Here is a 17,305-nt window from a genome sequence, read left to right as displayed (position 1 = left end):
GGGCTTTCCTCCACAGCTGTAACAACAGTAACTGAGTTATGACCTTTTTGCTGCGCTTGCAGTTGCTTAACTCACAGCTCTGGATTTCTGCCCCACTTCTATCCTATACACCTCCTTTTCCTGCTGGAACATCTGTTATTCCCAGCACGTAGGGTGGGAGCACTGAGATTTCTCAGTCCTCTATGACACTTTTTTTTTCAAGGATGAACATAAAACTGGACTCTGAGCATTTCCTGTGGAGCTAATCTCACATCTCTTTTCTAGCATGCTTCCCCCAGTACAGTATCTGTAGATTGCCCCTTGATCAGCAGGACATCCCACCAACTCATCAGCTGATGCTAGAGGAGCAGTAGCAAGTGTTTAGCTGTCAGAGCTTTGGGGCTGTATCATTAGGTGTTCACCACTTTTGTAGGTTTTAGTCTCCAAAGCCAAAAGTGGCATCCCACAAGCTCCATCTTCTTAACACCACCATAGCTACTGCAGGGACATCTCTCAGGAGTAGTGGCTGTAAATGTCCCGCATTTCTGTAATTTTGCACTGAGAAGAGGATTGCCAAGTGTTCTCACTGTTGGGAGCAATGTTCCCATCTCTGCAGTAACTGAGGCTGCCTTTGTTTGCCAACAGCTCTCTGCTATCAAAACCCTGCAACTTATGCCCCACAGGATGGTCAAGCATGAATTAACAGGGCCCTCATGTTTGAACTTATGGGGCATTCATACATCAGTTAATTGGCCTCTCTTGTGTGAAATGAATGGGCAGTCATGCATGAATGCAGTAGACCCTGCACTTCTTGCCCAGTACAGCATGCAGAGCTCTTCAAATGGCAGGATCTGGTAGGTAGGATTCACACTGTTTTCCCCAAATGCCAGACATGCACTCTGTCTCTCAGAATCTCACAGGAAGCTCCCAGTAGGCTGAGCTGAACCTCCCAAATTCAGCTGAAGAGGTGGGCATGGCCAAAACCCAAGAATGGTGGCATGACTACTTTTGTGTCATTTTGTGGGTCAGGCATTTTCTGGCTGGCAGTGGAGCTGAAAATAAAAGCCTGGGAACTCCCAGCAGCACAGGCCCTACAACACGTCCCTGAGCCCTGTGCAGTCTGTAAGAAGGCAGCAGTATGTCTGTCTTCCACTGGCTGCTTACTGCAGTGTTAATTTAAGAGTTTTCAAGAAGAAGTCAATTACTCATCAGATGTAGGGAGATTAATCATGGTTCTTTATTCACATGGCATATCAACACTTCTCCTTTATTGCCTCCCTAGGGCTGCGACCTCACATTTAAACTAACAGGATGAAATATAGCCAGGCTCACGCTGAAGTACCTCCACATAGCCGCTGTTGCTATTGTTAATGATTCACAAATGGAGCCTCCAAACAGGCGTGCCCTTTCTTTCTTGCACTATCCCCTAGACAACTTGTTTAAGGAAGAAGTAAATAAAGGCACATTTACAACAATGACAGATCCCTGCCATGATTTCTGCCTCCAATTTGTAGGGCAGAAGGAGAGCGTCCCCTTTTTTCTCCGCATTTGTCTTAGACCCTCCCTTTCCAAAGCCTACATCTCCAGAGGAGCTGGTGTGCCATGCAGAACAAGCTTGCTTTAAAGCCTAGTGAGATTGGCTGCTGATTGGGAGTCTCTGCTGGAGGAGGAATTGCTGAGCATGAGGCTGGAGAAAGCTGGAGGAGAAGGAGTCAAAGTTATTTGCCTGATTCTTCCATCGTGTAACTCTTCAGATGTGCCTTTTGGGAACAGTGCAGTCAGTGCTGGCATGCACCAGTACTTGACAGTATTCACAGCACTGCTATTTTTCTGGCCTTTTTGCCTGGCTCTGAATTATGCTAGATCACCATTTAGCTTCAGGGGACAACTCTGCAGCAGGTTTCTGTAACAGGTTTCCCATTCCATCTCTGGGCCCTGGAGAACAGGACTGATAGAAGACAGCCAGAGCATTTCCATCTGTGTCTAATAAGTGATGTGGGACAGAGCCCAGGGGCTGTGAAGCCTCTGTGGAGCCATGCTGAGTGGTGCCTGCTGAGAACCAGCTCCAGCATGTCCCTAAGTGGCCTGAGCCTGACCATTCCTTACACTTTAAAGCTTTCAGCTCTCAAGCTTGCAGTCAAATTTATCTTTAAATAAAGCTGGAAGTTTCACTTGCCTGTAGGCAGATGGTAGAGGTGAGGAAGGGGCAGATCTGTAAATAAACTCTTGGGATGTTGGAGCATCTACAAGATCTGTCTGCTTCTTGTTCCCAGTGTTGGCGATGAGTGGAGCTGAGGCATTTCAGTGCTTGAGAGCACCAAGCAGCAACAGGCAAACAAGCAGTAAAACTGGGGGCACGTTTGTAAACTGTAGCTTGCAGAGTATTAATCTCCACATTGCTCCAGTAAACACAGTGTTGTGTTTTGCATCCAGATATAAATGCAGTAACCGATCTCTTCTCCAGGGCTTCGGAGGGCAGAACTGTGGAGGTACCATACAGAGGGGATGTGGAAAACACCATCCTGGACATCCTCGGGGGGCTGCGCTCCACCTGCACCTACGTGGGAGCTGCCAAACTCAAGGAACTGAGCAGGAGAACAACGTTTATCCGGGTCACCCAGCAGCACAGCCAGGTCTTCTCTTAGCCTCGGACTACAGGGCTGGAGAGAGGGGTGAGGGAAAGGAGCAGGAAGGGCTGCTGTTTTCCTTTGCTTTCTCCTCCATGTTGTGTTAGTGGCAAACTTTCCTCTCTCTCAGAATGACAGTCATAGCCATTGAAGAGGCTATGGCTGGGATTTGGAAGGGGAAGGGCATGCTATTAACACAGTGCCATTGGTTTAAAATGCAATAGCCTCATCTTTTATTGTTGTGCCTATCTTATTTTTTAATCAACATTTCTTTACCTGTTTTTTCCCCCTCTGATAAATAGCTGATGAAACCTCAATTAACAAGGAATTGGCTTGTAAAAACGTGGCTGTTAATGCTCACAGACATTCACACATTCCCTTTTTTAAGACTGACCTGTCAGCTACCACCACTTCTGGCAGTGTACCCTCTAAAAACTGCAGGCTGAGAGAGAAAAAGATGCAAGGAATTGCATGGAGAAATAAAAAAATCACATTCTATTAATCTTTGTTCTGCCCAGAGAGTGGGTGTTAGTGGCACAGCTGCCAGCCTGCAGAGTGTTAGAGGTAGATGAGGCCTGGCTACTGGTGGCTTCTTAATGTGATGGTAAAAATGCCAGATCTCTTTTCATTCTCAGTTCACAGGGCTAGCATTGCTATTCTTACTTAAATCTCCCTATTCAATGGACTTGCCTCTTCAGAAAAGCTGGCACTGAATGTAGCAAACCCGTGCTGGCCCCCTGTCCCCATCTGTGGAGATCATTCAGGAGAACACTTTTCAGAGCTTGCCTGCTTTTTTGTGAGTGCAGTTACTGAATTACCTGGGTTTCTGCTTTTACCTGCTCTCTGTGGACAGATTTTTAAGACATTACAACTTGGCAACTGTAACCCACCAAGGGGGGTTTTCTTGCAGCCCTCCCTGTTTCCTTGCCTGTTCACATCCATTTAGCAAAGATGTACAAATGCTGTGCTGTGCATTGCCTGTGGCCAGGTGAAAGAGGCCAGAGAGATCAAATTGACTCTTGGTCATTTGGTACCACTCCTTTGCAGTCCTTGACACCATGGAAAGCAAAAGAGCTTTTGGCAGAACAGCCTGATTGATTGCAGGGCAGGCTGAAATGGAGTTAAAGCATTTGCTCCAAAGGCAGTAATGAATGTTTAAGACTCTGGGTAACACTTCAGTAAAGTGTAATGGCCTGCTCATTAATTGATAAATCACAGTGAAATTTCTTTGGAAATACTTGTTGCATCCACATGAATACTACAGTATCTCGTTATGGTAAATGATGTAAAAGTGAGAACCAGTGAATTCATAATGCTTGGCCACTTACCTTAAACTGCTGCTGAGATCATAATGTGGCTGATGTTACTTCAGTACTTCAGAGTCTTACTTTCCCCTCCTGTAGACATCTGTGGAAAGTGGCAGGCTTCTTTTGAAAAGCAAAAAAGTGATCTGTAGAAAAAGGAATAGCAAAGAGAAACTCTAGAATTAAACTCATACGCTGGACTTCTCAAAAAGCCATGCACAAGGACTGGTACAATTGACCAATTGGAGCAAATCTAGGCCACAAGCCGATCCCTGGTGATTTTGAACTGTGTTCTGCACATTAGAAAAAGCACAGCATATCTTCTAAATTGCCTGGTGTTTTAAATGTCTTCCATTTAACATGTAGGACATACTTCTTAGTTGTGGGATGACCCCTTCCTCTGCTTTGGAGGTGAATAAGGGCCTTGATGTGAGCACGGGTTATGCTTGTGCTGGCTTTAAGGACTGTTTGTCCTGCTCACGTATCATAAAGAAATGTGAATGCAGAAGAGAAGCAGGCCTTATGAATACAGGCCCTGATCTCTCTTCCCTCCAGCCTGGAAACATCATGTTAAGAAGATGCCAGGCCTCTTTACCATAAACGCCGCCATGAGCCACATACTGCTCTTACCTGCACTAAGCCCAGAGTACAGGCAGTATGACCTCTCTGCATCAGTACAGCTGTAAGACATCACTCTTCCTTTATTGATGTGATGTAAAGGGTAGAGGGTACAACAGACAGCAGACACCTCCTTCAGGAGTGGGGTTAGACCATCACGGTGCAGGCCTGACCACAGGTGGGTCTCCACACTCGTGCCTTCATATGTGGGAAGTGCAGCATTCTGCTGGTATCATGCCCACTCTCACTAGCGCTTTTCTACTTTTTTTAGCTACATTTCTAAGTGGATTTAAGAAATACATATGCATATAAATATATATATATATTTGTAAACATTTTTTTAAAAGATCATATGCACGCCAAACTGAGCAGGTTCATGACATGTCTTCAGAACAGTTTCTTTTCCAAAGGGCAGGTGCTGGGGGCAAGGGGAGGCTGCCTCTCCATGGGTGTGGTAGATGTGGAACCCCTGCCCTGGGGCCACTCTTACACCTGCTTTCCTTCCCTTCCTGCACATACCTCTGATCAGTGACTAATACGAAAGGAGAGGGATAGGCTAATTTTATGTTGTCCCCCAAATTCTTCAGGCTGTGAACAACATTGATGCCACGAATAGTGACTGATAAAAGTTTTGACTTGGAGTATTTGGTTTTCTGAATAGCAGCTCTTTCCATCCTTTTGATAAGCAGCACATTTTCTTTCATTTTCTCCTCTCTCCACAGTGAGCAGGAGAGAGAAATGGGCTGCAGAATGGTGGCATGTCTGCATCTTGCCCACTTTTATGAGTTTTGTTCAGGGATAACCCTCGACTACGTCAGCGCTCACCATTGACTCTGTACATGTCCAGCTCTCAGGCTGGAAAATGGGAAAAAAAAAAATAAAAATGTGTCCTCCTTTAACACTCAGTTCTGTGCTGCAGTAGTTGCCCTTATCTTTACTTAGACCTAGGTCCTATACCCTGCTCAAGCCCACTGCCACTCCCACAAGGAACTGAGGCAGAGGGAACTGGGGGCACACTATGCCTGGCAGGATGGTCCGAGCCAAGACCACAGTCACTGACAAATGCCCTGTGCCATTTGTGGATCTACCTCACCTGCCCATCTAACCGGGTTCTTTGTTACTTGGTGTCCTTCTGTGGGAAATGGAATTTGTAAGCGCTTAATAATGCTTAATGTTGAGTGATTCTGCATAACCAGATCCTCTCTAACCCTACCACCCCAACCCCATCCTGTCTAGAGGAATGCTGTGAGTGTGATAGCCTGTGCTGTAGGCCAAGGTCATACCTGCTTCCCCCAGCCAGGCAATGGTTGAGCACCCAAGAGCAGTGTTGAGGTATGGCCCACTGGCTCCACAATGATTTAGTTTAACACACCAAAGACCTACAAGCAGGGATGCTGAAAAGGGCAACATTGCATCATTAAAGCAATGCCTGCTGAGTATGTCCATCTCTGGCGTCTTGAAATATAAAGAGACCTATAACAGCTCTGCTGCTCCCAGTCCTACTCTGGAGCTGCCTTGCTGCAGAATCTTTCGCAGGGTGGGCTCCTGCGAACACAACCTGGCCACAACTGTCCATGGGGAGGAAGGGCTTGGGAGGAAGGGCTTGGCACAGCAGCAGCCTTGCTCACACCTGAGTGACTGTGTAATGGCTGTGAGGAGTGCACATGTAGCCCTCCTTGTAGGTGTGGGGCCAGCTGTTAGAGAAGTGGGCCTTGAGCCAGCATCCTGACAGGTGCAAAACAAGCCACACAGGTCTCCATTCTATGAAAGAAACACATGCCCATCTGCTCATTGGAACAGCCAGCCCCCATCGACCATGAGACAGGGGCTTTGATTGTGGCTTGGTGCAGCTTTTTTCTCCCTTAGGGCATGGTGGGGTTTGAATGTAGGATGGGAACACCTTGTAAATATGGAGTGTCATAAGCAGGGTCACAAGATGCCTCTGTTTGCATTTGAGGGAGCTTTTCTCATACAAAATGTGCCTGTATCTTTCTTTCAGCTAGTCAGTACTGGGGCTAGAAAGAATGGGGATAAGGAAGAAACAGCAGCTATTAGCCAAGCCCCACTGTGTCAGGGCAGGGGCTGGCGGTTCTCTGTCAAGGACACAATGAGAGTTTGAAACCTTTTCTGAACGAAGCACTCCTACTTTATACCTATTGAACTCCACTCACTTGACAGACTTGCTGCTACAGCTTGCTGCCACAGCTTGCTGCCAGTGTATGTACAGTGTCTATCCATCACCTAGGGGATGGTGCTGTTTAGTTGCTAATACCAGTTTTATACCAGAAATTCTTTGTTGGAGGCAGGAGCGCTTTTGCAAACAGTGCCAGATTTGGTCTTGTGATGAAGAGAGGGAAGGGGGCAAAAAGTAAAAAAAAAAAGCCAAGGCCCCAGAACAGCAGTTTGCCTTCCACAGCAGCCAGATCCAGCAGGTGGGAGAGGGTTGGCCCTTCCCTGTGGAATGGGAGCTGATGAGGACAGAGGGGTCAAAGCATGTCTCTGCTAGATGCTGGCACAGCTCCATACCCCTAAACCATGGACCACCCCCCTGCAGCCTTCGCTTCACTTGTGGTCACCCAGATGTTTAAGTGAGCCCTCCCCAGCATTTCTTTGACACTGGTTGAAGTTTTCATAAATAAATAAGTAAATCAGAGTCCAAAAGTCCTTGGCGTTGCCTGCGATAACTGTGAAATGCTTCTGTATAATCTCCCAAAAAGAGCTGATGAGCATTCAGTGTTCCCCTGCCCTGCTTGGCCCTGCTGGGATGGCAGGGAGAGCACTGCCTCCCACCCCTCTGCTGCGACACCCAGGCATGCACTGCGCAATCATTCAAACCGTTCAGAAGTTGTAAATGGAAAGTTTTTGTTATGCAATAAAGAGCTTCACTCTGATGGTCTGCAGAGGGTTTTATGACCATGGATGGGTGGGTACCTGCATGTTTTGGCATTGTCGTGAATAAACACTCTCAAATGCATTGCCAGGGCACAGGGTGAGGGAGGGAAATTAAATTGGGCAAATTAAGTTCCTAGGAAAGCTCTCTCCCATTTAGTCGTAACTCATAAAGACAAAACACACGTTTGCAATTGGCACTGTTATTTTATTAGTACGAGTATACTGAAACAATAAACTTGTACTGGTATACAGACAATTTCTTTAAAACAATTTTGTTCAAATTTTGAATCAAACATTGTTTTATTATAATAATGAAATAATTTCTACCTAGAAAACCTGCAAGCACCATCAAAGAAAGGGACCATAAAATTCAATAAACAGACGCGAGTGTATCCTACAAATAGACACACCACCATTAGAAAATAGAATATGAATTCTTCCATTTTTTTTAATATTTGTTTTAAAAAAGCTAGTGCAAGTACAATATTTTACACTGGAATTACAGAGAGTATGCACGCATATGGAAAAAAGTTCTCCTGTCACGATAAAAGCTCTTATCTATGTCTGTATGCACTTAAAATCTTCTCCTCTTTTCAATAAGGTGCAAAACGTTATTCCCTCCCTATTTCTCCTTTGTACTGGCCATGTCAGCTCAATTTCTCCCCAACACAAAGCTGCAATATCCCTTTTACTGGGCCTACGTTAGGAACTACACTGGAAGTGTGATTTGCAACAACCCTCATTAGTAATACCAGACAATTGAAAAAAAAAAAAAATTACTTTAAAAACTACTGCTGTAGAATGGCTGGACCTGACTCTGGCACGGCCAAGTGCCACCACCAGCTGCTGCCGGGAGTGGTGACATAGCTAGTACAAAATGATTTTCAGTAGCTCACCCGAACTGAAAAAGGTTGGGAAATTCCCCCTCCCCCACTTTTGTAACACTGTGAAAAGAACAGTGTTCAACAAGTTAATATATTTAAAAAAAAAAAAAAAAAAAGGAGCAAATACATACATTAGTGAGTTTCAACATTAGCTGACTGTCGTGAAGAATTGTATCTATGCCTTAACAGATTAGTAATTTCGCGAAGCATCCAGCCCAGTGGCCAGGCTGAAGACACAGACTGATCCACTCACAGCTGCCCCTGGCCCGTTTTTCCCTCAGCTGCCCAGATCCAAACCCGATGGACTGGGACAAGAATTCTGCAGAGCGTGTTCAAAGGAGAGTACCTGGGTCCTGGATTTTTAAAGCAAACACCAGGGTGGAATCCCCTCACCACCAGGTGGGAAGGGGCAGAAGCAGTGCTGCCCAAAGAAGCTGGTGGTCCCAACCCAGCTCCACCCTGGCTGAGGATCTGGACCCTGAAGTTTCTGCCCATCAGCAATCCCACAGTACATCGACGACACCTTCAACGAGTGACTTGCACTCGCTGCAAACAACACTTCCAATGCATACCTACTGCGTGGTCAAGGGAAAGGGCACAGGAGCTTTAATTGCTCAAAATAGAAACTAACAGAAAATTAACAACCTTGGATGAAGCCTCCATAAAATCCTCAGTGGAAGACTTGAGTCCTTTCATCTAACAAGAAAAAAAACTACAGAAACCTTAGAGACTGTTATTGTATAAATACTACCTGTTGGCTGAATGCACTTCACCGTAACACAGCTGGGGCTGGTTTCTGAGCACCCAGCAGTCACTTGTACAGGGCGAGCATTTCTGCCCCATGTGCCTGCGGGAGCTGAAGCTTGGGTTACCTCCAGGGAGGGGGACAGGAGCAGCCTGAAACTTTGCCCGCTCCACCCTGCCACCGGCTCCCAGATACCCAGCTCATTCTTTGGACAGGAAAAGGACCCCCTTCTCAGAAACTGCTTCAGGATCCCTTCCTTTTGGCTTCTGAAAAACATCAGTCTTGCCATCAGTCAAGACCATCACTGGAAACATGCTCTGTGTGACCAACTGCTCCCGGCGGCTCTGACAGCAGTGGTGGGGGAGAGGGGCAGTGACAGGGGCTGGAAGGCCAGGTCGCCTCGGGTACCACTCTGCTGCTAGCGCTGGGCTAGGATCCCTTGTTACAAGCACTTCTCGTTCAGGGTTATACTCTTTGGATTTCATCTGGAACAGGAAGTGCTGAAAAAAACATGGAACAGCATCCCCAGAAAGAGGAAAAAAAATGGGACCAAGAGGCTCCAGGTGGAAACTACACAGGTCGTGCTCAGCTAGCAACAGCTCTCCACCCAAGGGCTGGCCTGGCCATGCCTGCTACGGGCACGGCCAAGGCCTCCCTCAAAACCAGCCTTGACCTCTGGGCTGCCAAGGGCTCTCCCTTGGCACAGGTGGAAGAGACTTAAAGCCAAAATACAACTGGAGAGTGAGACTCTAGTTTTGCACAGTAGCCACCCTTTGAAGTGCCTGGTAGCTGCACTCAAGAATTGCTGCTCCAAGGTGTATTTTCAGCACAGGAATAAACAGTGTGAAGCATTGACTCCATTCCCCAGAAATGGGACCCATGTAATACAAACAGAAAATTAAGCACAGTTGTTCTTTAAGAGCCTTTGAAGTAATAATTCTTCCTGGCCAGAGCCAATACAAATCAGATCATCTAGACATGACATTTGCTATATACAAAAAACATGTAACTTTCAACCTTTCTCTGCTTTTGTATTTAAAAACTTTTTTTTTTTTACAAACAAGGTATGAAACTCACTGTTCAAACAGAGCCATCTCTTTTTCAAACACTGAATGAATCATTCCAACATTCATTTTTCTTTTGTGCAATTTTTTAAAACATTACCTGTACTCCTCAATGTGAGTGCTTCAAAAAAAGTTTCTATTTTTAATAAGCTTCTCAAATTAGGTTTACATCAAAAAATATTCCCACAAGGTATAGTGCTACAAGAAAAGATCCTATCAGTAAAGGTAACACATCTGAAGCGAGGTCGTCTATGTAAAAGAAATTGAACTCTGGAGTAGAGGTGTGCAACGTGTTTGGAATTTCCCTATGGACACAAAGCAAGGCTGTCCTCAGGACAGGGAATCAAGTGAACATGTAGGCATACACATAAAAATGCACACATACTCTATTTGTGTGCAGAGAAACACTTCTGCCTGGGGGTTTGTGTGCATGTATGCATATCTGCATCAATAAATTCTCATTTTGCTATGTATTACAGGATTTGGGGGAGTGGGAGGGTTGGACAAACCAGAGGAAAGGAAATTACTGCCTCCACTCCGGTGGTGCATTCCCCTTGCTTTTCACATCAGCACTGGCCGGAGCCCCTAGTGGACTCTGCTGCTACCTGTGATGATGGGGAGGGAAGAAATGGAAACTGTTTGTACAAGTGCATGCCCCATTTTGCCATTTGTCGAGTTTCTGGGACAGCAGAAGTGTTTCAACAGGCCAAATACCCTCCACCCGCCCACGGCTTCTGCCCTGCTGAACCCCGAGATTTTTCCAGCTGCCTGATTAAGGTCAGGATCTGGCCCTGACTGAACCACGCTTCAATTTCACAAAGATTTATACATCTGCTTTTACAGTAAGTCCTGAGCAGCCTTTGCTGGCCAGCCCAGACCTCCCACGGGCACATGTGTAAGTGTTTGCAGAACCGGGTCCCAGGTCACGCAGAGCATTGCACCAAGAGCCCCCTTCTTTGAAATAACACTATTAGTGTTTAAAAATATTGACGATACAGGGTTTTTTTTTCCTTTTTTTTTAGCAGTTGCAAGAATTAAGAGAATTTCAGTATTTCCTTTTTACTACTGGCAACACACTGTAAAGTGATATAAATCTCTGCAGAGAGTGTATTTTCACGATAACCAACAGCTACAGTTCGTGCTGAGCCTGCTGCTTTTGTATTGCAATCTAAGTGAGATCTACAAAGTTTAAACCATGAGATGAAGGAAATCCAAACTTGTCTGTAACATTGTACATCCCTACTCCGGAGCAGTAAAAGTGCTGCTTCTGGTCACATCAGTGTACCACACATACGCCAGCCCCATCCCTGAGTAAAAGGTGTGAAAAGTTTCTAAATGTTCCTTGATTGAAGGGAAACAAGAGTAGTGATGTCACTTCCCCATGCCGAGAAAATGACAGGAACGACAGCTTGAACGAAGCGACAGTGGGACGAAGGAATTAAAGGAATGAAAAAAGGAACATGTGTCCCTCCCCTCCTCCCAACATCTGTGTCTTCGAGGGAAAGCAAGCCTGAGGGCAACATACAAAATGGTAAAACAGGTCAACAGCGACTCCAATTCGGGTCTTGACCAGAGGACTCGAGGTAAGTGACATCAAACTCAAATTCCCCACAATGTGGCCTAGACAAACTGAAACAATGCCTAAGTTAAATGCTATAAGGAACAGTCACTTTATATATATAGATATATAGATAGATTAGATAGCTAGATAAGACAGATAGATAATTTTTTTTAGAAATCCCTATAAAGAGGTTCTTGTTTTATTTTTCTTTGCCCTGACTAATTTCTTGGTGATTGTATGCGTTTTGTTGTAAACTAAACAGGCCTGCTACAAAAAGATAGAAAAAAACAGACAAAAAGAAAACTACTGTTAGTTACTATTGCAAAGCGGCTGCCACGCAGAAGCAGAGGCTGAGCTTCCTCCTTCGGCTTCCCCTCAGCATTCCTTTGCTTGCCGGTGGTATTTTGCAGTTGCCCCAAGGATCGACGGCACTTCCTGGGCCTGGGGACTTGTTGCAAAGGATGCTCAGTGCCGGAGGGAGAGGCAAAGCCCCGCCTTGCAAAGAACTTGGGCTCCAGGAGGACTTTTCTCTCCCTGGTGGGAGCCAGCTCTTGTCTGCGTGTTGTCCAGGCAGAGGGCGGCACTCGACCATATGGTTTAGTGCTACTCTCTGCCTGGATGTCATGTAGACATGAATATATCTTTTTTTTTTTTACTTTTTTTTCTTCCTGGATCTTTTTAAACATCAAACACAGAAAGGGTTCGTGTTTCTTGGGGCAAGGGATCTTTTACCCTTAGTACGTTTAGGGGTTTTTTCTGAGGGGGGAGGACAGGGAGTTATTAATAGGGGAAAAAAAAAGATAGAAAAAGAATTCAACAGAGAAAAAAACCAGGGGAAATCAGAAGTTGGTATGAGATCTAGCTAACACCACACGGGTGAGTCTAAGTTGGCACGTAAAGTATTGCACATCCTAAAAAGCCAAAGCATGGAAAGGGACAATTGTTTGGAAAGAACCAGTTATTTCAGAATTCCTCAGTCTGAAATACAAGCACAGAACTAATACATTCCTATTGCTCCAAATGTATTTATTTTTTTTTTTTTTTAGTGTTAGTTGAATAGATCCAGTCAGTTTAATAGCCCCTGCTTCCTTATTAAACACAAATGTGTATGTGTATGGTTTTCTTGAGATTTCTTTTTTTCCAAGTACACGTGAAGTACAGAAATAGTGGTACAACTGTGAACTAAAATCTGTAATTCTTTTTCTTCCTTTACCACCAAAGCTTAAAAACAAAACAGGAAACAAAACGAAACAATAAATTGCAAGTGCCCTGAGCAGAGTATATGGAAGATTAAGCAACTTCTCTGAGCAGAAATATTAACAAATAAGCACTAACTAAGCTGTGTGATTGTGAGAAGAAACCCACTCAGCTATTTGGTAGCCTGCCGAGAGGTTAATAAAATTCAAGGAAATTCAAAAAAACGTTTCAAGCTATTTTAAAAGTATTTCAACTTTTTGGTGCACCCCAGAATATGGTATAAAAACAATTAGGTCTGGTGTGAGCTAAATTTCAAGTAACAAGTAACAAGAGTCAAAGCTGGGGTATGGGGTTAACATTTCTTCTCTTAAAGAAAAGCACTGTATTTTAGGGGAGAGGGAAAACAAGATTTTAAATAATTTTTTTTTCAGTTTAGGTTACTGCACTTTTATTTCCTTTTCTCCCTATGAGTACAGCTTCTTCAAAACTACCTGAAGGATGCGAACTCGCCAACCAAAAACGACGACACAAATGCTTGCTCACGGAGGGCCCAAGCGCAATCCCAGTGAAATCAATGGGATCTTTCTAGAGGCAGCAACAGGCTTTAGCGCTCAGCCCCAATGTACTTCATACTTGCACCTCCCCGAGGCTCGTGCAGGAGGTTGGGTGCACAGCACCTCAAAGGATCCGGCCCTGCCTGGGGAAAGAAAAGACTGAACAGCATGAATCCCCCCCTCCTACTTGGTTTGTACCAAACTCTTGAAATGTCGCCTTTCCAATGGAAAATGATGCAATTAAAATAACAAATAATAATAAAATAACAATAGGTTTGTTTTCAAAACAAACAAACACCTTGCTTACTTATAGAAATGTTTTTTTGTGGAAAACTCTCTCAGCAAGTCTGAAGAAAAATTCTCAGAGGTGTCCCGGTAGGACCTGGTTCTGTGTGGCAGATACGGTAGAAAGATCAAAAATGAACTCTGAAAGGAACATAACCCTATGAAATGGCCTAAAGCGTAGGCAGGTTAGTGAGTAATTGCTACATTTGTTTATGCTCTTTCAGACCCCCCCTCCCCACAACATTATTAGGTAAAAACTGCAGGAATACCACACAAATGATAAACTCAAGATGTGCAAATTGCAAGATTCTTTAAAGTCCATCTTTTTCAAAAACACTGGACAATGATTTTTTTTCCTCTTTCCTTTTTCCTTCCTCTTATTTTTTTTTTTATTATGTCAGCTCGCATATGCCTTTAACTCTTTCTCAAGCATTAAAGTTTAAAAAGTGCCTCCTATTAAGTAGTCCTTTGTGGACAATGACTGTCACATACTAATTCAATAATTCACATTCATCCCTTTGAAACCACATTAAAACTTTCAGCATCTTGCCTGTGAGAAAACTTTACATAGTTGCATGTAGTTACAGTGTTGAAGAGATTTGTTTGTTTGTTGTTGTTGCTTTCCGAGCAGATTAAAGTGATATACAGTACATACTGAGTGTTAGACCAGGATGCTCAGCAATAAAGTGTGAACAGCATTTTAAGTGCTTAAAGACATTCTAGGTTCATCTTCAACAGCGGATTCCTGTGTCACACCGCAATTTGAAAAAAGTGGCACCAGTTGTCCATAACCATGAACTAAAACCAGTACTAGAGTTAAAGACAAAGATTTGCAACCTAACTGCAAACAATGGATGCCTGTGATCTCAAAGGGGCAGTATGCGTCTACCTTGTGGAAGCAAATGTCAATGGCGTAACCCGGTCGATTTGTCTAACACTGCACAGAAACAGAAGTGAGCCTGAGCCAGGCACATCCACAGAGCCAGAGGCCTCCTCGTGCACACCCACACGCACCCACGACACACGCACGCACCCACCCACCACCCCCACCGCCATGAAGGAAAAACTTGCAGGGTGACCGGTGCAAGAGTCCGTACAGCCTCCCCGTCTGCTGACTCTGGGCAATGGAACTGCACTAGCAAGCAGAAAGGAAATGTGGTGTGGCAGTTGCTTTAGGAATAAAAATCAGTGCAGTCAGACCCCATGGGGGGAAAAATATATATATACATATACACACACACAAATATATATATATATATATATATATAGTAGAGCCTTGAGTAAGAGTTGGCTTGTTGTTGAAAACATCAGAGACTGTCCGATCCTTTTCAGTAACACCCATGGGTTGTGTTCACCACCAGGGGTGAGGAAATCTCTTCACCAACCCTCCATAGAGCGGCTGTCCCGCCTCGAGGTTAGCATGCACCCACACACACACACATACACGCACGCACGCATGCACCCCACGTGTGACATACACCTCTGCTACAGTTCCCTTCTCCTCACCTCCCACCCCCCCCCAAAAAAAAGACTAGAACAGGAACCAAAACAACAAAACAAACAAAAAAAAAACAAACACAAAAAAAACAGCGACAAAAAGAAAACAAAATCACAGCTGGACCCTGTCCTACACGAGGTGTTAGAAAACAGGAGCCATGACAACACATTCATTTCCACTAAGGGTGTGTGAAGCAGATACTGCCCCTTCCGTAGCTTTCAAGAAACCTAGTCACTGACAAACACTTGTGGAAAAACATATGCACCAGTCTCCTGCATAATACCAGCTGCAACTATAACAACAAGGTTATAACATAAACCTAAAATAAGATGATAACATGTAAATACTGGGTTATTTAGTCTACAGTACAGTAATCTGGATAAAAATGACAAGGGATAGCCTAATTTCCTTTCCCCAAACAACTTTTACTTTCCTACGTTGGATCGACCTTCAATGCAAATCTTAACCTCCTGAGGAATAAAAGAAGGCTTGGGAAGAGTCAAAGGTGGCTCCTCTTCTGATTTCTCTAGTTTTCGTGTTTCGGGGGCTGACCACCTCCTCTTCCTCGTTGCCGGGGGCTTGCTGGGTTCTGTTTTGGTGAGCAAAGGTGCTGCAGGCAATCCTATTTTGTCCGGAAACTTCAGTTCACCATTCTCAGCTAACATCTGTGCGCTTCCCTGATTAATCCCGTTTTCCTGCTCCGCATACCTGTGTCTACTTCCAGCTAGACTGTCATTCTTAGAATGCTTCAGCAAGATACTAGCTGAGTCCATGGGCTGGCCCTTTTTAATAGAGCCATTCTTCAGGTTCTTGAGCGTGAGCGATATGCAGACGTCCCCCACCGAGAGTTTGGAGCATGGCAAATCAAAGAGCTGGCTGGTTCTCTCAGGGCAGCAGGATGACCAGCCTTGTCCAAATACAAAAAAAGGGTATTCTACCAAGACTTCCACGCTGACCTGCAGAAAAAGAGGGGACAACAGAGGGAGATAGAGGGAGAAAGAGGGGAAAGCGTGAGATCAACCCATGTGCCCTCACACATGTGCACAGCAGGCAGCGCTTGCCACAGGGGAGAGGGATAAAGCTGGAATTGCAAAGGTGCTGCTCTGTTTCTCCAAAATCAGTACACTGGCCACCAGACTTCAGGCCTGTCCTTGTCACACGAGTGTTAATGGTTTCTCTGAGCTCAGCGTTTCTTAACACAAGACCTCAGTGGGAATCAAGCTTTACATTTATCCAGACACTCAGAGAGGTGTAAGAGGCAAAACAGCTTTGGTGTCTGGCAAACTGTTCCCCACCATCCCTTTGTGGTACCTAGCGCCTGTAATCCAAATCTAAAGATCCTTTCCAATCAGAGGATGGCTCAAGGGAAGCTCTTAGTTCTGACACACGATTTCCTAAATGATCACAGGAGTTTCATCCTCACCTCTGCCCGAGAAAGCATACACTTACCAGTGTGAAATAGCTGAAGACACGCTGAGTTCCAGGGGAAGGCTGTGAGTATGGACAGAGTTGTAGCCATAAGAGCAGCCAGCATGAACCTGCCTTCCCTGAGCAGTCCTGTTACCAGTCCAGTTTCTTCCCTTCTCACATCTGGTCTTCCACTCTGCAGCTGAGTTCACCTCCTGCACTCCCTCAGGGAGAGGATCATCTCTCCTCCTCCTCCAGCTCCTGCACTGTGTCTCCTTTTCTGCACTGTGTCCCCTTTTCCCCACTTTAAAAAACACATCCAGTTAGGAATCCTATCTAACCATCTTACAAGGAGCTGCCATAGCCGAAACAGACCAACAACAGGTGCCCACTCCTCCCTGACCTTGCAAGTGCTGGGCCTTGAGGTCCCAATGTGATGAAACACCTAAATACTGACTTATCTCTGCATATGGCAGCAGTCCAGCACTCACGTGTGTGTGGTGCTGCATCTATAGGCTCAAACACTTCATGTGGGCTCATGTGATTCACAACCCACAGGGCTGAACCCGCACCCTCAGCACACCGCAAAGAGGGCAGGAAATTCTGACTAATACTTCTTTAATATTTGGCACATTTTTAACTGCTGTGTGTAACACCAATGAGGTCTGCAACTGTAAGAGGGTGGCTAAT

At 45.0% G+C, this 17,305-nt stretch overlaps 2 protein-coding genes across 11 annotated transcripts in view; one reads left to right on the top strand and one right to left on the bottom strand.

Moving 5' to 3' along the window:
• GMPR (guanosine monophosphate reductase) overlaps positions 1-7,417 on the top strand; it is a 44,404-nt gene extending 36,987 nt beyond the window's left edge. For 2 of the 5 annotated variants that reach the window (XR_004359852.1, XM_032703582.1), the window contains one exon: positions 2,444-2,557. Coding sequence is in view for 2 of the 5 variants with exons in the window: in XM_032703558.1 (XP_032559449.1) it covers positions 2,444-2,624 (181 nt within the window). In the remaining 3 variants the exon portion in view is untranslated. Of the gene's footprint in view, positions 1-2,443 lie in introns of all 5 variants that reach the window. The other 3 variants (XM_032703558.1, XM_032703567.1, XR_004359853.1) reach the window with 2 other exon arrangements.
• A 187-nt stretch (positions 7,418-7,604) lies between these two features.
• The window catches only part of ATXN1 (ataxin 1), a 164,721-nt gene continuing 155,020 nt past the window's right edge, over positions 7,605-17,305 (bottom strand). For all 6 annotated transcript variants that reach the window (XM_032703493.1, XM_032703513.1, XM_032703533.1 and 3 more), the window contains one exon: positions 7,605-16,164. In XM_032703493.1, the coding sequence (XP_032559384.1) occupies positions 15,634-16,164 (531 nt within the window). In that variant the 3' untranslated portion in view covers positions 7,605-15,633. The remainder of the gene's footprint in view (positions 16,165-17,305) is intronic.

This window comes from Chiroxiphia lanceolata, chromosome 1 (assembly GCF_009829145.1).
Source record: "Chiroxiphia lanceolata isolate bChiLan1 chromosome 1, bChiLan1.pri, whole genome shotgun sequence".
Classification (NCBI taxonomy): Eukaryota; Metazoa; Chordata; class Aves; order Passeriformes; family Pipridae; genus Chiroxiphia; species Chiroxiphia lanceolata.
Note: the sequence above shows the minus strand (reverse complement) of the source record. Positions and strands in the feature narration are given on the sequence as shown.